At 36.8% G+C, this 19,819-nt stretch overlaps 1 protein-coding gene across 13 annotated transcripts in view; it reads right to left on the reverse strand.

Annotated features, from left to right (window-relative positions):
* HDAC9 (histone deacetylase 9) overlaps window positions 1-19,819 on the reverse strand; it is an 857,167-nt gene that overhangs the window by 657,513 nt on the left and 179,835 nt on the right. For 3 of the 13 annotated variants that reach the window (XM_081080302.1, XM_081080299.1, XM_081080297.1), the window contains exon 1: window positions 10,469-10,885. The exons of the other annotated variants lie outside the window; for them this stretch is intronic. In XM_081080302.1, coding sequence (XP_080936428.1) covers window positions 10,469-10,484 — 16 coding nt within the window. In that variant the 5' untranslated portion in view covers window positions 10,485-10,885. Of the gene's footprint in view, window positions 1-10,468; window positions 10,886-19,819 lie in introns of those variants that run through there. 13 annotated transcript variants of the gene reach the window in all.

The raw sequence follows: 19,819 nt of genomic DNA on the forward strand, positions 1-19,819 counted from the left end.
GGGCTGGAGCTCCTTACGTAAGGGAAGATTTACTTGATCTCTTGGTCTCCGTAATATGAGTTACAAATAAAGACAATATGGTGATGCATTCTATACACATGTTTATTGTTGTACATTTTTATATATGTAAATTCATACATTCAAATACAGTAGGAGTCAAAGTTTTTATCTCTTTCTACATTTAAATGCTTTGATAGTGATATAAAAGGAAGTATTAAGCTATTTTACTATCTCAGTGGGATATTAAATGAAAACTAAATAAGTGTCTGGAATACAATAGAGGATTAAATCACTTCATGCAAAAAAAAAGTATGTGTCTAGATTGTTTTTTCAGTGTAAGGTTAAAATAAATAAAGACAACTTCATGTTTTATCATAAAATGCAATTTCAACTACCAGACTTAAATTAACTTCCTCCATCTGAGAATATAGACATTTTATCTTCAACCACTTAGACAATAGCTTGTGATATTATTACCTTAAATTATAATTCTGATGCTTACATTGTGAATCTGGAAAGTTCCAATTGAACATTTAACTTGAGAGAAAATTCTTTTAAGCAATTTCACATTAAAGTATGCCATGGTCTTCAAAATGCATAAGCAATAAACAGTTTATTTTTTTAAAAACTGCATTGCAGAAAAAAGTGTTTCCCCTTAAAGGACAAAATGTTTGCATTTCTTAACTTCAGTTTTAAAGAAACAAATTAATTTCTTTAACTCTACTTAATTCTTTGAGAGTATTTTTCTCAGCATGGTTCATGAAGAATTGTGTAAGCGTTTCTTTGTTATATTAACTAGAATCATAATTTCAGAGTTTTCAACTGCTGTTTCATGACTATTACTAAAATAGTTGTGTTTCTCCTAAAAGTAACTTTTTGTCAGTTACATATATGAAATCATCTTTGTCTTCCAAAACATGCTGGAAATGGCTTTTCTAGCAGCATAGACAAGCTAGTGCTCTGCCTAGCTTTAATATAACCAACATGTTTACTTGAAATATTCATTGTATAAAGTTTAAGAACTTTAAAATCTATATTTATTAATTTACTTACATTTGCTTAAGAAGATATTTGCAAACCGAACCAATGTGTTCTTCATTTTGTTTTGATTAAAAAAACTCTCTACATATAATTAATGCATTGCTTTATGGTCCGCTTTCTTCCATTTAGTTTTACAGAAAATGTTTTACATATTATTAAATATACTTTTGTAGTGACTTATACAGCCTGCTTTTAACAGGTCCTTCAGTACATTGTGTTTCTTTATTAAGATATTGGTAAGACAAAGCAAACATAATATTTATAAAAGGATATCGTGTACCTGTGAAAATCAGATCTTACCCTTGACATTCCTCGGGAAAGTAAGTATATCTAGAGAGAGACAACACTGGGAGCAGGAAGACCTGAATTTTAGGATAGTGATATCTGAGTTCCTAGGAATGTTACTTAACACCTCTTGAGACCTAAAGTACTTTGTCAGTAAAAGTCTAAATAATAAATAATACCTTACATATGAAAAGCATCTCTTGAGAAGTCTTCAGATGTTAACATCTATGACTAAAATGCGCAGCTCACTGTAATCAAGGCGGGGCAAATGCCAAGGTGAAGGTGAACTGGGTCCCTTCCTCGGTCCTCGGGTCCACTCCCTCTCCAGGGCAGAGCCCCGAATGACAGATTCTTCACTACCAGGCCAATCATACTTTTCAATCAAGTCAGAGTTTGCCCCTGCTTTCTCAAGCTGGCACCAACCCATTTTTCAAATCGTGTCAAGCCATGCATTTTATTCAGTGACAACCTTTCTTTCTCTACCCTCTCAAGATGAACACTTTTTTTTTTTTCTGACTGGAAAAAATCAAGTTATGTCACCTCATTTCAAGGAAAAAGATCTACAATGGCAACCAGACTGAAAACACCATTTGTATGCAAAGAGAGTTAAACTACTGGAAAAGTACCCTTGCCAGTAGTGTGGTATCATTAAACACAAAACTAAATTTGAAGCAGAAGTAATAGAAAAAACATATCTGGAAATGTGATAGGGTCCATTACGCTTCTTGATGAGATTACTTGCCTCTCCAATACATTACCCAAAGGTGCTCACAAAACTGAGGGAATATATTACATTGGAATTATCAGAACTTTTCTAAATAGGTCAAATTTTCAACCAAAAGAGGCTTCAAATCTTATGTAGTGTTACAAAAAACAAACAAACAAAAAAAATCTTAGAAGCTGTCTAGTCAAGGTGCTGATACCTTTTTTAAATATTTTTTAAAACTGTCTTACTCTGGTATAAACATTAGATACCATTTTACAATGCAGTTACACACCAGAGGCTGTTCTTTCACTGTCATCTTAATTCAGTTTTTTTATTAATAAACTGAATTTTAATTATATAAATATCTTTATTCATTTGGCAACTTGAGAAAAATTGGGCTCCAAAAATGTTTAAAACCCAGCTCTTATCATTTTGAATCAGGCAGGTTAATATAAAATACAGGTAAATATAAAACACCTTTTCTCCCACCTACTAGGTTTTCATTCATGGTATTATTACAAAACCACAGAATTCTGGTACATGTTTCTCATAAAATTTTTATTTTCTTATAGGTAAATCTAAAATAGCAGGTTTACTACTTGTTTTTGTAACTTTTCCTATGGGGATATTGAAAACATCTAACAGCTATAGCACATGCCTAAGAGTGTCCTATGTAGCAATGTGATCACATAAAAGTTGATGTAAGAACCTAGCCAATCAATTCAAGAATAACTTGAATAAAAGAATATTAATCACTATAAATGTAAACATTTCTTTTGAAAATCATTTCAAGTAAGAAAATTTAGGTCTTCCTTACATGCCTAATGTTGTGCTGATAAAGGTTAGAAAAATAAGGCCCATAATAAAAACCAACAACAAATAAATAATACAACTATAGACCTGTTTGGCTTACTTCTTCCAGGCTACCTGAAGAGTCCACCATTGAGCACTATTTTAGGTATAGGCAATGAAGCCCCCAGTGAAGATGCCATCTGGGAGTGAATACATTAGGCCAGTAGTCGCATATTGTGAATTGCTGTGAATAATACAGATAGAACACATTAGCATTACTAACTAGCAGGCCTCTGAGAAAAGGGAACGTACAGCTGTAGCATTTAAATTTGATGTGAGGGAGGAAAGAGCTGAGTGAAATCCCTCAGGCTCAAGCCCTAACAGGTAGGAAGGGGGTTCATGAAAATTAAAGGGACAGATGCTCAAAAGGCAGAGAAAATATTTTTAAATGATTTTACACATTATTTAGACCAACTTCTTATTTTGAAGAGGAGGAAACTGAGGACCAAGAAAATGAACAAAAAGGGGAATGGTACCCTAGAAACAAACTTTGCTGAAGTCACAATTTCACCTAGCACTTATGCCAAATCTGATTCTTCTGATTAATTAACTATACACCTTCCAATTAGAACTAAAAACTTGTTCCAAGCTGTATAAAAATTCCAAATTGAACCATAACATATTCACTGTCACAAGAATCCAACCTAGTTTTTTAATGTGAATCTATTACAATGATGCCCATTGTAAAGCTTTACACTTGGTATAATGTATTCATGGTTTAACTCTTGTTATAGCATATGCTGGGATTTCCTTCTTTTTTATGGCTAAATAATATTCCATTACATATATGTATACCACATGATTTTTTTATAAGGGTCCCAAGTTTTTACACGCCAATATTTATTTTCTGTTTTGTTTTTTTTAGATAGCCGTCTAACAAGTATGAGATGATATATCATTGTGGTTCTGATTTGTAGTTCGCTGATGATGAGCAAGACTGAGCACCTTTTCATATACCTGTGAGCCATTTGTACGTCTTTTTTGAAGAAATATCTATTCAAGTCCTTTGCCCATTTTAACTGGGTTATTTTTATTAGTAGTAGCATTTATTATTTTATTTTGCTATCGAGTTGTAGGATTTCCTTATATATTTTGGATATCAGCTCCTTATCAGATACATGATTTTCAAATATTTCTCCCATTCCGTAGGCCGCCTTTTCACTCTGTTTATTCCCTACGCTGTGAAGAAGCTGTTTAGTCTGATGTTGTCCCACTTGTCCATTTTTGCTTCAGTTGCCTGTGCCTTTGATGTTATATCCACTGCCAACATTAACGTTATGAAGTTTCCCCCTATGTTTTTTTCTAGGAGTTTTATAGTTTCAGGTTTTATGCTTAAGTCTTGAATGCAGTTTGAGTTGCTTTTTGGGTATGGTGTAAGACAATGGTCTAATTTCATAGACATAGATATTTTTGAAACTCCAGTTTCATACCTTGTTTAGATATACATACATATGCAGTAAAACTTTAACACTAATTAAAGAAACAATAAACAAAAGTTCAGAATTGCGTGGACCCTTGGCAGGGGTGGGGACAGAGAGTCACACAGGAGGCTTCACAGGTAATGGTTAATTCAATGTGTAAGTTGGTCATGAGTACTTAGGAGTTTACTATATTCATTCACACACACACACACAACTTTAGCTATATGAACTATTTTATAATAAAATGAAAATAAAAATGTTTATCTTTAAAGAAAAAGTTAGGTCCTTGGAGGGTTTTTTAATTCAGCCTAATAATTTTTTAAATCATTTCTAATATTAAACTTCCCTGATACATACTTTAGCATAGGAACTAATTCTACTTAAAGGTTCCAGCTCTGCTGTAAAAAGTCTACCATCCATTGGGTGGAGCACTGCCCTCTGTTTCCAATCGTCTAGATGAATTCTGTGGACAATTAATGCTGCAGAGGCAGTTTATAGAAATGCCCTTTTCTTTCATGTATTCACTTCTTTCTACCAAGTCCCAAGATGGAAACAAAAGTGAAAGACGGCTTAGTACAGGAACTTATTGGTAGAGATCCCGACTCTCTTGAAGACAAACTCGAGTGAATAACTCCTATGGGCTATACTTCATGGTGGGAACTGAGCACGTCTGTATCATAGTCTAGTTCAGCACTATTGACATTTTAGGTCGAATAATTCTGTGTTGTGTGAAATTGTCTTGTGCACTGCAGACTATTTAGCAGCACCCCTGTCCCCTTCTCACTAGAGGCCAGTAGCCTCCCTTGCCCCCAGTTATGATAGTCAAAAATATTTCCAAACATCGCCAAATGTCCTCTGGAGGATGAAAACGTCCCCAGTTGACCAGTTGACAGTCATTGGTTTATGGGAATGGCACCCCCAAGAGGTGCCCTCAGCAGTACCCAGGGACCTTGCCATTGGGAATACAATTATGAAGAAAAGGCTGATTTGAAGCAGTTTACACTGTAGTGGAAACAAATTTTAGACCAGCATAAATAGTTTATCATTATTTCCTTGAATATTATACAGTTAAATGAAAATAAAACAAGGAAATTTATAAATATACTCCCCTAGGAAACTAACATGACTCTTAAATAGAATGAGTTTTCATGTATTTATTCAATTAGTCAATAGTAAGATTGATTAGTCAATCGTAGACATGGAATAATATTTTAAAGAAATTAAATTTTCTGCCTACTTATTGTATGCCAATGAGTTCCATGTTACTGAATACCATGATGTTTTTAGATAATTTATAAGCTCTTTAATTAGTATTGGATATAGGTAATCACTCCTTTCTCCTGAACATTCTGTTTTCTGGTTTCCTCTATTTTCTAGCCATTATTTATCTACCTCCTTTTCACTGACTACCTGTCCTGTACCTGACTTCTAAATTTTAGACTTTCCTATGGTTAAGTACTGGGCCTTCAGCTTTTCTCACTTCATACCATCTACCCAGGTAATCACATTTAATTACATGGCTTAACATACCATCTACATGCCATCCATAGCCTATTTGATGTATTCTCTTGAATTTCTCAAAAGCATTCCAATTGAGATGTCTAAGCCTGCTCCTCTTCCAATTGTCCCCATCTTCATGTAGGACATCTCCCCAGACCCAGCTACTCATGTCATAGGATCATAATTGACACCTTCGTCACTCTCACTTTCATATCCAATTCTTTCCTGAGTCTATTGATTATACAAGATCTGTCCGCTCCATCCACTGCCCTCATCCCCGCTGGCACTACTTAGCCCATGCTACCATCATTTATGAACTAGGCTACTGTAAGAGTTTTCTAATCTATTTCTATATGTGTATTCTTGCTCCTTGAGAATCTAGTCTCCACTCTGCAACTAATTTTAAAATAGCATTCAGATCATGTCACTTCCTGTGTCAACTTTCAATCACTTCTGATTGTACTTAGGACAGTATGCAGCTTCCCTCCCACGACCTGCTGGGCTCTGCACAACCTGGGCTCTGCTGCTGATACTTCCAAGCAACTCCCTGCTTTTTTCCATCTTTTGGCCACACTGGCCTTTAGTCTCCTTCTCAGAGAAGCCAAACTCTTAACCACTTTGGCACATGCAGGTTCCTGTGACTAGACGGATTTTTCTGTGTCATTCAGGCTCACTTTAAAGCGAACCTCTCTTGAGAGAGACTTTTCCTGATCCCCCAATATATGTATAACATGCCATATAAATAGTTAGCATACTTCCTCATATCCCATAATTCATACTATGCCACTATGAGCTCAGGATCATTTTACAGGTAAAGAAATAAAGGCTTAGGAAGGTTAATAAAATACCTCAAATTTCAGAGTAATATGATTTGAACCTTGGCTGTTTAATCTCAGAGTTTGGGCTCTTATTCACACACACACCGCCTTTCCCAATGTAGTTAGTCCAGTGAAGACAGAATACGATAGAATGCAGTAATTTTATCAACTACAAGTTCACTCACTTTATACAGCTTTCTGTATGTGTTCTGAGGGTAAGAGGTGTGATTATTGACCTCTGGTAATCCAGGGCAGGTGATAATAAAAAACTGTGATGAAATGGTTGAAAGAAAAAGAGAATTCATCTCACGGAAAAACAATGTTTTATTTACTCAAGACTTTCAACAAAACATTTAATCCCCAAACAGCAGTGACAGTAAAGCCATGACAAATGTTAAAAATTAGGACAGAAAAGGTGGATTTGGAAGCATGAGGGCATTGGTATTTAGTCATTCAGTGGTAACCAAGCCCATCAGAAATGACATTATTGCACAAAGAAGGGGACCCTGACAAGATAAATGGCACTTCGGAACCTGTCTCTAACCATAAATGGATGTGGAAATTTCCAACCTTAATCCTATGTTACAAGTTGTGAATGACGTGTTCTTATGAGATAAAGACAAAAGCAAAACAAAATAGAGGTGGTGGAATAATTCTGGAAAAAATGGTTTGCAGTTGCCAGTACTAAATAGCCTCTTCGCTTTCTCAAAGAATTAGGGATCCAAGGATGCTTTATCATAATGATCCTTCCCATTGTACTCGGCTCCTCCACAGTCCCCCCCAACCCCCACCTCACACATACAACCTCAACTCCATTTATCTTCTCTTTTCTCTGCAAAAAGATAGCAGTATTTCAAATCTCTTCCAATGTTTTTATAAGTAAACTTGGCTGATCTTATCAAGATGACAAAAGTACTGTAGCCAATGAAGGAAAGATAAAGATTGCTGATCGTATCAGATTGCCTGATAAGAAAAGTCAATCATTTTATATCTGATGTTTTCATTTTTAGCTGGATATTCTAGACAATGTTCCTTTTAGTGAAGGAATTTATTTTTTTTTTTTTTTTTAGAGAACCATTACTCCACTGGAGGGAAAAAAAAATTCTCCAAAGTTGTGAAGTTAACCTCTCCCTCCATTCACACATTTGGTTCTATTTTTACAGTTGTACCAGTAATCTGAAAGAAAAAGCACTGAAAGTCAATTCCAGGTTTCTAAAACGTCTGACTGTGCATGCCCCAGTTCTTTTCAGCACCTCCCAGAAGATTCAGCCAATTTTTATTTCTGCAGTGCATCAGTGTTTGTCGTTTGTTTTACAACAGCACTGCATGTTCTTGAAAATTGACTTAGATGAATTTCATCCATCGTTTACAAAAACTCGAGAGAGACAAATGGCCTTAAAAACAAAGTCTACCACTGAGATAGAGTTAATTTACAAAAATAGCAATTCTTTTTTTCCACTCAGTTCAATATTTACTTCATTACAGTGGTAACTTTACCCCCGGCCTCCCCAGCGTCTGTATTTGTCAAGATTTATCACAAATTTCCAGCTTATAATTAGGTATTATGAAAATGCACTGTGGGAAAACTAGTGCTAGACTAAAGCTTTTCCATTCAGCTTGCTTTAAAGGAATATTGATGGCTATCACCTTCAGGAAGGCTAAGAGCAAAATCATGATGCATTTTGATTGCATATGTGTGAATAAACTGATTTCTTATGGACAAATGCGCTAAGAAATAGTTAAGTTAAACAGACCTGTTGTAAAGATTTTCTTGGGTACCCAATGGACATGCGTCCTATTTGGGAGACCACCTCAGAGATAATGTGGATGCCTGACCATGGCATTGTACACCAGAAGCTAAACATTAATGAATGCCAACTATAATTTTATATATATAATGTGATGGCTCGGTGTGAGGTCGGAGGGATAATGGATGGGGGGAGGGGGGTTCACAGTGTGAGGGATATAAATGATAAATGTCTAAGTACACCTGAAACTAAAAAAAAAAAAAAAAAAAAAAAAAAAAAACAGACCTGGAACAAAATCCTAGCTGTCTCTTATTAGCTGGGTAATCAAAATAAATGGCTTAATCGCCCCGTGCCCCAGTTTCCCTATCTATAAAACAGTAGGCGTCACATAACGATATTAGGATGATATTAGAATGATCAAATGAGAACATCACCCAGTGCTGTGCCAGGTACATAGTAAGTGCTCAATAAAAAGCAGCCATTAGGATTTTCTTAATAAGACAGAGAACTAATAAACTAGGGAAGGTCTTCACCTCTCCACTTACCATCTTCAGCATTTCACTGTCTTCATTACTAATGAAAAACAATATCAGGGCTGATTGTGACCGGGGAAGGTGGAGGCCAGCCTGGAGACCTACGTGTCTGAGAGGACAGGACAAGGTCTCAGACGTGCAGCTGCCTCCCAGGCTCAGCAGATGTGCCTACACGCAGCTGCCACACACCCCTTCACAGGCATTAGGGGAGCTCATGACTGGTTCCTCAGAACTACTCCTTGCTCTGTGAGCTTAGCCACATTTCTATTCCCTTATCCTTCAAGTGAGAGGGTGGACAGACGAGCTGTGACACTATTTTTGGGGGGAGGAGAGTTAACTCAGAACTGATGGGGAAGAGCAGAAGCAGGGAGTTTCCAGGGACCCAGGGGGAAGTAAGAGATCTCAATGGAGACTCTTCCTAGCCTCACATCACTACATAAATCATCAGGAAGAAAACCATGGTCAGAAAACAAAAGTGTGCTCAAACATGTGTTTGGCTGTCTGTTTAAACACATCTCATCTCCACTATCACTCTAATAATTTCAGCACACAGTTCTGGGACTAATTTACAATGAGCACTCTCTGTTCTTGGCAATTTGTGAAGTTTTTACAGGCAGTGTCTCCTCTCCTTGAAAGATCCGTATTATTATTATTTTAATTTTTCAAGTGAGAACACCAAGGCATAGAAAGGTTAGGAAACTTCCACATGGACACTGGATTGCAATGGAATCAAAATCTAACTCCAAACAGTCTGTCTCCAGAGTCCCTGATCTTAACTACGATCCTCTCCTCCCACTCCCACTGTGAAAACAACCGTTGGAAACTTGGTCTTGCTTTCTCGGACTCCTAATTGAATTGTCTGTAATAATATTTCCCTAAACCTTATATTACTGTACTTGTATGAGTCTTTAGGAGATTCTAGGTCTCTTTGAGATGATGTTCACAAGGGGCACATTTCAGATATTGTGAATCAAGTAAACCTAAAGAGAGGGAGCGCACCGTGGAGGTGGTGGGAAAATAACACAAGTCCTGAGCTGGAAGCTGTGTGACAGGTGCAAGGGGAGCTATGCACTGTTCGCGCTTCTCTGGTTTGTGTTTGAGATTTTCCATAATAAAAAGTTACAAGCGATAAAACTCTCAAGCGCAAAGAAGATAACTGAAGATCTTTAGCTGTTTCAGGATTCAGAGGAACATTCTGGTTCAGTCAGTCAGTGCCTCTGCTGACCATGCCACACTCTGCATTTCAAAACCGAGGAGTATAGAAACATATTTATCAAAAGTTTTCCTAACACAGGAATCCTCCCCCCAGAATAGCTTAGTCTTGTCTGTCTGGAACAATGAAGACATTCCCAGAGCTGCATCTTTTTTTCTCCCTCGAATGTGTTTGTTGCTGTTGGAGCCACTGCTGCAGATTGGAAAACCTTTTTGCTTCCCTCCTCATAACAGGTTCATCTTTCCACAGCCTACAGATTACTAGAGACTATTTGCATAGCCAAACTTTAAAATGTCCACCCCCATATCCTTTTTACAGTTCTCTTTAAAAAATCAAAAGAAAGAAACTTACCCGTTCTGTTGTGCATTCCCTCTTTGCCAAAGTGTGCTGTGGTTTCGAAAACTAGCCCAGTCCTTCTGAACTTTACTGTATCCGTTATAATATTAAAGAGCCACAAGGAAGGGAAGTGGTTAGTCAACTTGCTAATTTTATCAGTCCCTCCCTCTGGTTAAATAGTACCTGATGCTACGGATACAAAATCAGTTTTCCAGTTCACTTTCCTGCTACAGCATAACTTTATAGAAAGAGCATAACTTGAGGGGAAAGAGAGTGACAATATCTAGTTCACAGGCATGAGACAGTTACTGAATGAACATTTTATTACTATTAATAAGAAACCTAATAGACTACAGAAACCAGCGATTCAACAAAATGAGGAGGACGAGAGAGAAAGTGTCTGTCAGCTGCATACTCTAAGCAAGCTCAGTCAGCTGGGTGGGAAGGCGAGTGATTTTTTAGTGCAATCAGAGGATGTGTGGGAAGTAGCTGGTGTTTCATTTGTTGATAAGTTATTCTGCCCTGGAATGGAGCCAATTTACCGGATATAGAAACTTCCACAACTTGAGGCCCTGGCTCAGACGATTCTCTTCCTCTGTAGTTTAGCAATTAAAACATAGGACAAAACAGAAGATGTGTGCCTCTGGGTGAGGGAAAAAGCAATGTCCTCTGAAGAAGCTATGTACTGTTGTCTAGGTATAAAGATCTGCAATAAATGAGAAGAAAACACAGAGCCCAAAACAGATTTTAATGAAATTAAATCTTTAAGATATGTTGATACAACTGCAAAAGGTTGCAACATACAAAACACTGTTACCCCAGAACCCTACATCATACAATTTTCTGAGCAACCTAAATGGGTGGCATTTGATTGAATATAGAGTATTTACTTTGAAGTGTTATGTCCCACCATAACTAAAGATTATGGCATTAGAAAAAAGGATGTCTGAAAATCAAATCATCAGTGAAGGCTCACTGACCCTGGCCTCTGATTGGTTGAGACAGTGTCCCTTCAGAGCAGTTTTTATATAGTCGCATATGGTCAAGGTGTTGTAGAAAGGGTTAAATTTGGTAAGCTGAAGTAGGCTAAGGAAACTTGCAATTCATTACTGTCACTCTTCCCCTTTTAGCATTCCTCCCCCCACTCCTACTCAATATTACTTACCTAATAAAATAAGGAAAAGAAAAACTTCAGAGAACTATTGAATTTATTTTCCATCTCCGTAAGTTTGTTTTCTGATTAGAGCTAAGAAAATGTAGTATACTGAAGTGAAACACAAGCGACGCCTAATTTTGAGATCCCACCCACAATGTCCCTGGACAAGCAACAACTGCATAGTTCTAAAGCCTCAAGGTCACATCATTATATTTCTCTGAATTTAAGGTGAGAGCAAATACCTAAGATCAACACTTCATACCCACAACCAAGTTGCTTTAGTCCCTCAATCACATCTACGGCTTCTGTATCATCAAGGAAGGAAGGGGAAAAGATGGAGAGTTCCAGAGCAGAAAGAGGGAAGGAAAAATGAAAAAGAAAGGGAGAGAACCACCCGCACTCTCTCCTTCTCTAAAACTATGGAGCTTCTCCCCAAGCTTCTGCATTCAGTGACACATCTCAGCCTCTTCCAGGAGCCTTCTTCCCCCATTCAAACATGCTGACTTGCCTCTCTCTAAAATCCTACAGCATATGCCTTCATAAAGTCTAAGTCTCGCCATAAAGTATGTCTATGGAATGTGTCTTTGTAGAAGACAGTAAGCCTCATTAGGACTTACATACGACCTTGATGTTCACCTAGAACATCAAGCTTATGAAGCACAAAGCCCCTCACTTTTAATACAAGTATTTTGCATTGCCTCTTTTGCTATAGAATATTTCTAAAAAAAATCAATAAAGTTACACATTCAATAATTCCTCCAAAGCTTGCCTCACTACCAATGACTAAATAAGGATTGAAGAGAAGTAATAAGAAGCCAGTCTTTACAAGAAGGGTAGGAAAGTAAAAGTCGTGTGGGTTGAGTGAACTTTAGAATAAAATCTAGCATTGAAATAAGAAACAATAAATGACTTACAGGCACATGATAAAATAAAAGGAAAATGAGATGAAGTGAAGTCCAGAAGTCCAGTTTGCGACGGCAAACCACAAATTATGGAAGAAAACATGAAGAATGATTAATATTATCTCACAGAAACTGAAAATTATTCCTTATTCATAAAATATTCTAAAGGAGTCTCAACTTTCCCTTTTTCTATATTGAACAAGGGAGCTACAAATGCACACGGATAGAGCTGTGCGTGTTGGTTGTTCGGGTACCATGAACTATATTGTTGTCAGTGACATGGTTTTTCAAATGGTGAACAATTCACAGGAAAGCTTCTAATAATAAAACATGAAATTATAGGGTAGTCATCGAAAATTCAGTGTACACTAAAATTGAGTAAAAGCAGTCTTTAGATGTGCAACAGATTTTGTTTCTGGGCTCCAAACATAATAAACAGGTGTTTTACCCAAATGACGATCCAAAGGGATATATGAAAATGCAGGACACCAGAAACATTCCTCCAGGTGCAGTGCTGCCTCTCACATCATGAGACTCCCCACGTCCGGGAGACCGGTCCACTAAATACCAGTAGCCCCCTCCAAGCATTGTAGCATCCACACAACATTCCCACAAACTTCCAGTCCTTGCCTCCGGAGTCAGAACAGCCTCGTGGCACACCACTACCGCAGACAAACCTCTGTCCTTGCAAACTGAGCTGGCTCCAGGATTCAGGCAGGAACATGAAGGAGGCAGGGAGACTTGGCGCGGTTGGTAGGGGTTGCAATGAATGCAGAGCACTGACTCAGCAAAGGCCACAGCCACAATCAGCTCCTGCTGACCTTGGCCAAGCACATGAGGAGCAGCGCAGAGCCACCCATCTTTCAAGAGAAAGTAGCCATCTGGATTTTTATGTGAAATCCCCTTTTTCAAAAGATTGGCGAACACTTTTTGGACCACACCAAATTTGTCTATAGGCAAACATGATCTCTGTCTTAGCTACTAGTTGCTAAATAATAATAATGATAATAATAATAATAATAAAATAAAAATGTTGTAATGACATTTATAAAATATGTAATGTGAAAAATACGATATTCACTGTAAAGCACTTTGACCCCATTTTGTAAAAACAATTATACATGAATCAATAGAATAGAATCTGGAGTATCTGTCAACATGTGAACAGGAATTCAGAATGGATATGTGTGTGTGTGTGTATATATATATTTCCCACCCCCACTTTACTCTTTAGTATTTTCTAATTTTCCTAAAATGAACACAAGGTTTTATGGTAAGAAATGAGCAACAGGAAGTATATTTAGTTTTTGAAAATTAGAGGGTGGAGCTATGAAAAGCTCTTTGAACATATTCAGAAAGAACCACAGTTAAAATGGACAAACAAATGAAATACCTCTCAAATACTCAATTCTATTCCATGTCAAGTACTGGCTAAAGACCAGAAATGAAAATTAAGCTGTCTGCAAATCAGAATACAGATGTGCTCAAGTAACTAGATTTATTACCTTGTGTTCCAGATATATATGTCATTATTTTGTCCCCATTATTAGATAGTCAGAGCCCACACAGGCAGGATCTAAGAGTGAATGCATGACATAGAAAGCACTCATATAATTGTGTGTCAATTAAAAAAGACCTAGAGCTTTAAAAGAGGTAAAAAAAATAACTTTCCCTATGAGCTAAATAATAAAGTTAACCTTTATAATGAAAATGCTTTAATAATTTAATTACTTTTTTCCTATTTACGAAATGAATATTAGAAGCTGAGTCCTGTTTAAATTTAATAAAATTGGGGCCAGCCCGGTGGCTCAGGTGGTTGAAGCGCTGTGCTCCTAATGCCGAGGTCACAGGTTGGATTCCCACATGGGCCGGTGAGCTGCAGGGCAGCCCTCTATAGCTAAGATTGTGAACAACAGCTCTTCCTGGAGCTGGGCTTCTGTGAGCAGCTGGAGGTCGGCGTGAGCTGCCGCAGGCTGCTGTGTGCTGCAGTGGGCTACTGTGGGCTACCATGTGCTGCCATGAGTGGCTGGTGGCCAGCATGGGTGGCCAGCAGCCAGCGAGAGCTGCTATGAGCAGCTGACCAACGATCAGCAACCGACTGCCTCAGCCGGGGGTAGCACAAGGCTCATAATACCAGCATGGGCCAGGGAGATGTGTCCTACACAATTAGACTGAGAAACAAATAAATTAAATAAAATTATTTTATGAACTTCCTCTAAGGTTTGAGAAATACTTTATAAAACATCTCTTCTTATAATCCAGTTTTATCCTTCAATCTGCTGAAGACTTGAACACCATTTTACTCCTATAAAAACCTATTTTCACCCAAATTAGAAATATTTAACTAGAAATGTTTCAAAGCTGATCCTCCTAGGCAGCAAATATGACATCCTGGAAAAATAAGCTAACATCTTCAAAAATCATACATAGTGAGACCATTTAAAAAATACATGTATACACACTAAAAATCCTGCAATTACTAGTGATGTTTTGGAATTATAAAGATGTACCAAGAAACTATGTAGAAAGGAACTGTTAGAATCCTAGTAATTAGTGTGGCAATGATTATGTAACTTTTGGAGCTGTTACCTTTTCTTGTTAGAGTGTACAGTCCAGTTAGTGCTTACTTTGAAAGGAAATTCACTCTCTCCGATCTTAAGCTACACACTGACTAGAGCTTAGGTCCTTACATGTTTTCAAGTTTGTTCATTTCAATTCTGCAGAATCAGAAGATTATACAGTTTGTGAACTAAATCTTCCCTTTCAGTTATATTTTTCAATTTTGATGACAAAAGCAAATGTTTGCAGGTTTGAAAGTTGCTAGTTTGACATTGTTGGGGAACCCAAGATAAACAACAAAATTACCAATGGCCCGGCATAAAAGGAGATTTGAAAATCTCATAAGCATCTTTCTAAAGAAAGCATTCCAAATGCAGTCTTTACAATGCTTTAAGCATTTCATTAAACTTGCTGCTAAGGTGATTATTTTTAACCAAGATCTTGCTTACTGACATATAATCAAATAAATTTTTAAAAACTGCTATTGGAATACAACGTATCTAGTACTTGCTGAAAAAAAGGGAGACCATTCTGGCTGTGTGTGTGTGCATGCATGTGTGTGTGTGTGTGTGTGTGTGTGTATTCTTCAGCAAACAAAACAGTATTCACTTCACTAGTAATCAAATAAATGCAAATTATGAAAGATTAACATTTTTACTACTAATTGATGCTAATATATGATGATGATAGACATATAATGTGCAAGCACTCTCGTATGCTACTGACAGGAGTATAAATTGGTATACCTTTCCTGGAGAAAAAAATTGTCACAGTGTATCAAGAATTTTTTAAACAGTTCACACTCTTTGAAAGTGACTTTATTTCTAGGGATCATTCCTAAAGAAAAAAATTAAAGGGATGTGGATGGTGATTTACATAAATGAATGTCCATCACGCTGTCATGTTAAAATATTGTTGAACACCTGCACATTGTCTATATTCCCTATATAAGGGGAATAATAGAAGACATTATAATTATATGATGAATTATAACTTCTACAAATCATGATATTGAAAATACTTAATGACATTAAAAATATAATAACATTACATTACAGTGTTAATTTAAGTAAGGTGAAAAGATACAAAAACATATATGTATTATTATCCACATCTTGGAACACAAACACACTTCACTCACTCACCACTCATACTCACACCTCATACATAAAGTCTATCCACGTACAGTAAATCCTCACGTAACATCATCGATAGGTTCTTGGAAACTTCGAATTTAAGCCAGTTTTACTATAGGCTAATTGATATAATCAAGTGTTAACTCCACACTGCATATTTCTGGTCACAAATTATCTCCTGACAGCTCAGGGTGCAAGGTGGGACCCACCCTGGACAGGACGCCTTTCCATCTCAGTGCGCCCTCACACTCACTCAGACGGGAACAATGGAGACACGCAAATTCACATCATGTGTACAGCTTTGGGATGTAGGAGGAAATCGGAATCCCTGCAGAAAACCACACAGACATGGGGAGAACGTGCAAACTGCAAACAGACGGTGACCTCAGCTGGGAATTGATTTTTTTTCTCATCAAAGTTAGAACAAAACAACTTTACACAAAATGACGTTATTTGAGGACCTGCTGTATTCAATAGAAAACAGACAGAAAGAAAAGCCCAGAATGTGAAAAGTGGTTACCTTTGAATGGTATGATTATAGATAAATTTTATAGTCTTCTCTTTATCTTTTCTTTTTGACTTTGAACATCAGGAAAAAAAATACTTCATAAATCTGAAGACATCAAAAATTTCTGCAGCACTTTTCATCAGTGCCAGAATCTGCTCACATATCACAGTGCCCTTTACTTGGTCTTTTGGCTTCAGGAATTTTATTTTATAGCTACTCTGGCTTGTGGATTTTTTATTTTACTCCTTGATAAAGTGAAGGCAGCCTGGCAACATAGGAGATTTAGGGTGAAATCCACCTCACATTAATGTAGTAAAGCTTGTCAGCTGGTCAGTCACCTTAGTTACTCCATAAAGAGATTAAAGTACATTAGCCCCCACCCTCCTAATCCCCGGGGGATTCGTCCCAAGACCCCAATGGACGCCTGAAAGCATGGATAGAACCAAGCCCTATATATACTATGGTTTTTTTCTATGCATACATACCTACGATGAAGTTTAATTTATAAATTAGTCACAGTAAGAGATTAACAATAACTAGTAATAAAATAGAACAATTACAAAAATATACTGTAATTAAAAACTAGCTGATTGTGGTCTCTTAAAATATCTTAGTGTACTATACTCACCCTACTTATGTTGAGGTGAGATGATAAAGTGCTTTGTTAAATCAAGAACTTCCACCTTTTCACTTAAAGGAAGCACTTTATGGCTTCTCTTTGGCATATCCTAATTGCCAGCATCACCACTCTTGCACTTTGGGACCATTAATAAGTGAAATAAGGGTTACTTGAACAAAACACTGCAATACCATGACAGTCGATCTGACAACCAAGATGGCTACCCAGTGACTAACATACACAGCGTGAATACAATATAGAGAGGGAAGACACAACCCAGGGAAGACATAGCATGAAGACTTGAGATTTCATCATGATACTTAAAATGAGGTGCAATATAAAAATTATCAATTGTTTATTTCTGGATATTTTCCATTGAATAGTTTTGAACCATGGTTGATTGCATTAACTGAAACTGTAGAAAGTAAAACCTTGGTTATGGGGGAACCAGTATACTCTTAAAAACAGATTTATTGCACGATGAATAAGCAAATTTTCACCTGGGATGAGAGTTACAGTGAGAGTTGTATTTAAATCAAGTGAAGGAGAAAGAAATTTATCTTTGTCTATACTCGTCATAATACGAGACATTTGAAAATTTTAACTCATTTAATTATCACAACAATCTTCATGAAAAAAATGTGTGTGTGTGCATGTGCATGCACTTAAATTAGCATCTCACATATTATTTGTAAATGCTAAATAAAATTCATAATTATTTGATTGACTTTAAAGGGAAAGTTTTAATTATTAAACAAATAATATATGATCACAAAATCAAATAATACAAAAAAATGAGCACAAAAGAAAAAAAATCACCTTATAAAAATAGTCATTGTTAAAGTGGCAGTTATCAGACTTCTTTATAAAGAAGTCTGCACATATATAAAATCATTGTAGCATGTAAGAAAATGAAGGTTAGGTCGGCCAAGTTGTATAGTTAGAGATACGGAGGAAGGGTCTGAACAGACATATTTCTAATTCCCATAATAATGTTTTTTCTACCCTGTAGTTTTGCCAGAGGTAAAGTGGTGGGTAGGATATTCCACAAATACTGAAATTGAGGGAGGTGGTTGTTTTGATTTGTTTGTTATTCATACTTTTCTAAAACCCAAAGTATTACATGGCTGATTCTATTATTTTACTGTTTCTCTTTGAGCAATCATTTCATTTCCCCAGGCTGAATGTTCCCATCCATAAACAATGGTGATATCTTCCAAGAGTTCTGAAAAAAGTCCATGACTCAGTGACTACATGGAATTATAGCTTATTATTTAAAGATCTCTGTTTCAGAGCAACACAACATGCTTGACATAAAAACGCAATGAGAACCTCTAGAATTTTAAATGAAGAATGCAGATACCATTTGGGCCATATGTACTGACAACCCACTCTGCAAAGCGGAATTGACAAGCATTTCACCATATAATAGTCAGCCCACTGTTATTCTACATAAACTTGGTAATCCACCAAGTTTAAAAATAACTCAGATAACTTTGATTTCCTCTCTCTCTTCTTACGTTATTCTTGAGCCCTAGTATGGAATGTCATCTTGTGTACTTTAACCATTAGGACATCAAAGATCCGAACAGAGTCAAAGGGTTTCACTTGTTGCTTATTCCTTTCTAAACGCAGTGCTTAAAAATTATCCAGAAATTCCAGTATTTCTTTTAGCCCTTGTTCCAAGAATGAGAATCTTCAAGCATTCAAATAGTCTTCGGCTCTAACCGGTGCTGTGCACGTTGAGACTGGGCTAAGTGAAGAGTACGCCCTCCACCAGGGAGTGTCCATGTCCATTTAGTTATGGCCTCATTGTGAGATGCAGTTACAACTGTGAGATATGAGATGCGTGCCTCCTGGGGTACAAAGGGACACATTCCTGACCAAGTCACACACAATCCAAGTAAACTGGATTCTGAAAGAACTTTTCAGCAGGTGATAATCACTTTCCCTCAGTGCAAGTATGTGACTTCGTTTTCTGGAAAGGGTCCTGGGACCTTGCGATCTCTTGTGCAATGCCCATTTCATAGAATTACTATGAACATTAAATAAGGTTAATTATACAAAGGGCCTTCATGCAATGACTAGCACATTACAAATGTTCAAAAGTTGGTAACTACAATTACTACAACTAATCATTAGCAACATTTAAACGGTCTTCTCCCCATTCTGAGAGGGGTATTATGACACTGTGTGTGTGTGTGTGTGTTATTTCAATATTTTTTAAGGTGACTGTAGGCTCATTTTGGCCCTTTCTCTAAAACCTTTACTTATATAGTTTTTGAAAATCCTTTTAAGATCCATAATCCTATTGAATCAGGAATAAAACGTGTACTTAGTTTCAGGCAAACAATTGTTCAACAGAAGCTCCTTCATTTTTTAATTACTCCCTCTTCCCTCTCCAAGTTCACTGTTATTCTTTGACTTTTTAATCTTGAAAGCCCGTCAGGGTACATTATTTATGTTATATTCAATAGGGAGAAAAA

Source organism: Rhinolophus hipposideros, assembly GCF_964194185.1.
Source record: "Rhinolophus hipposideros genome assembly, chromosome: 18".
In the NCBI taxonomy this organism is placed as follows: Eukaryota; Metazoa; Chordata; class Mammalia; order Chiroptera; family Rhinolophidae; genus Rhinolophus; species Rhinolophus hipposideros.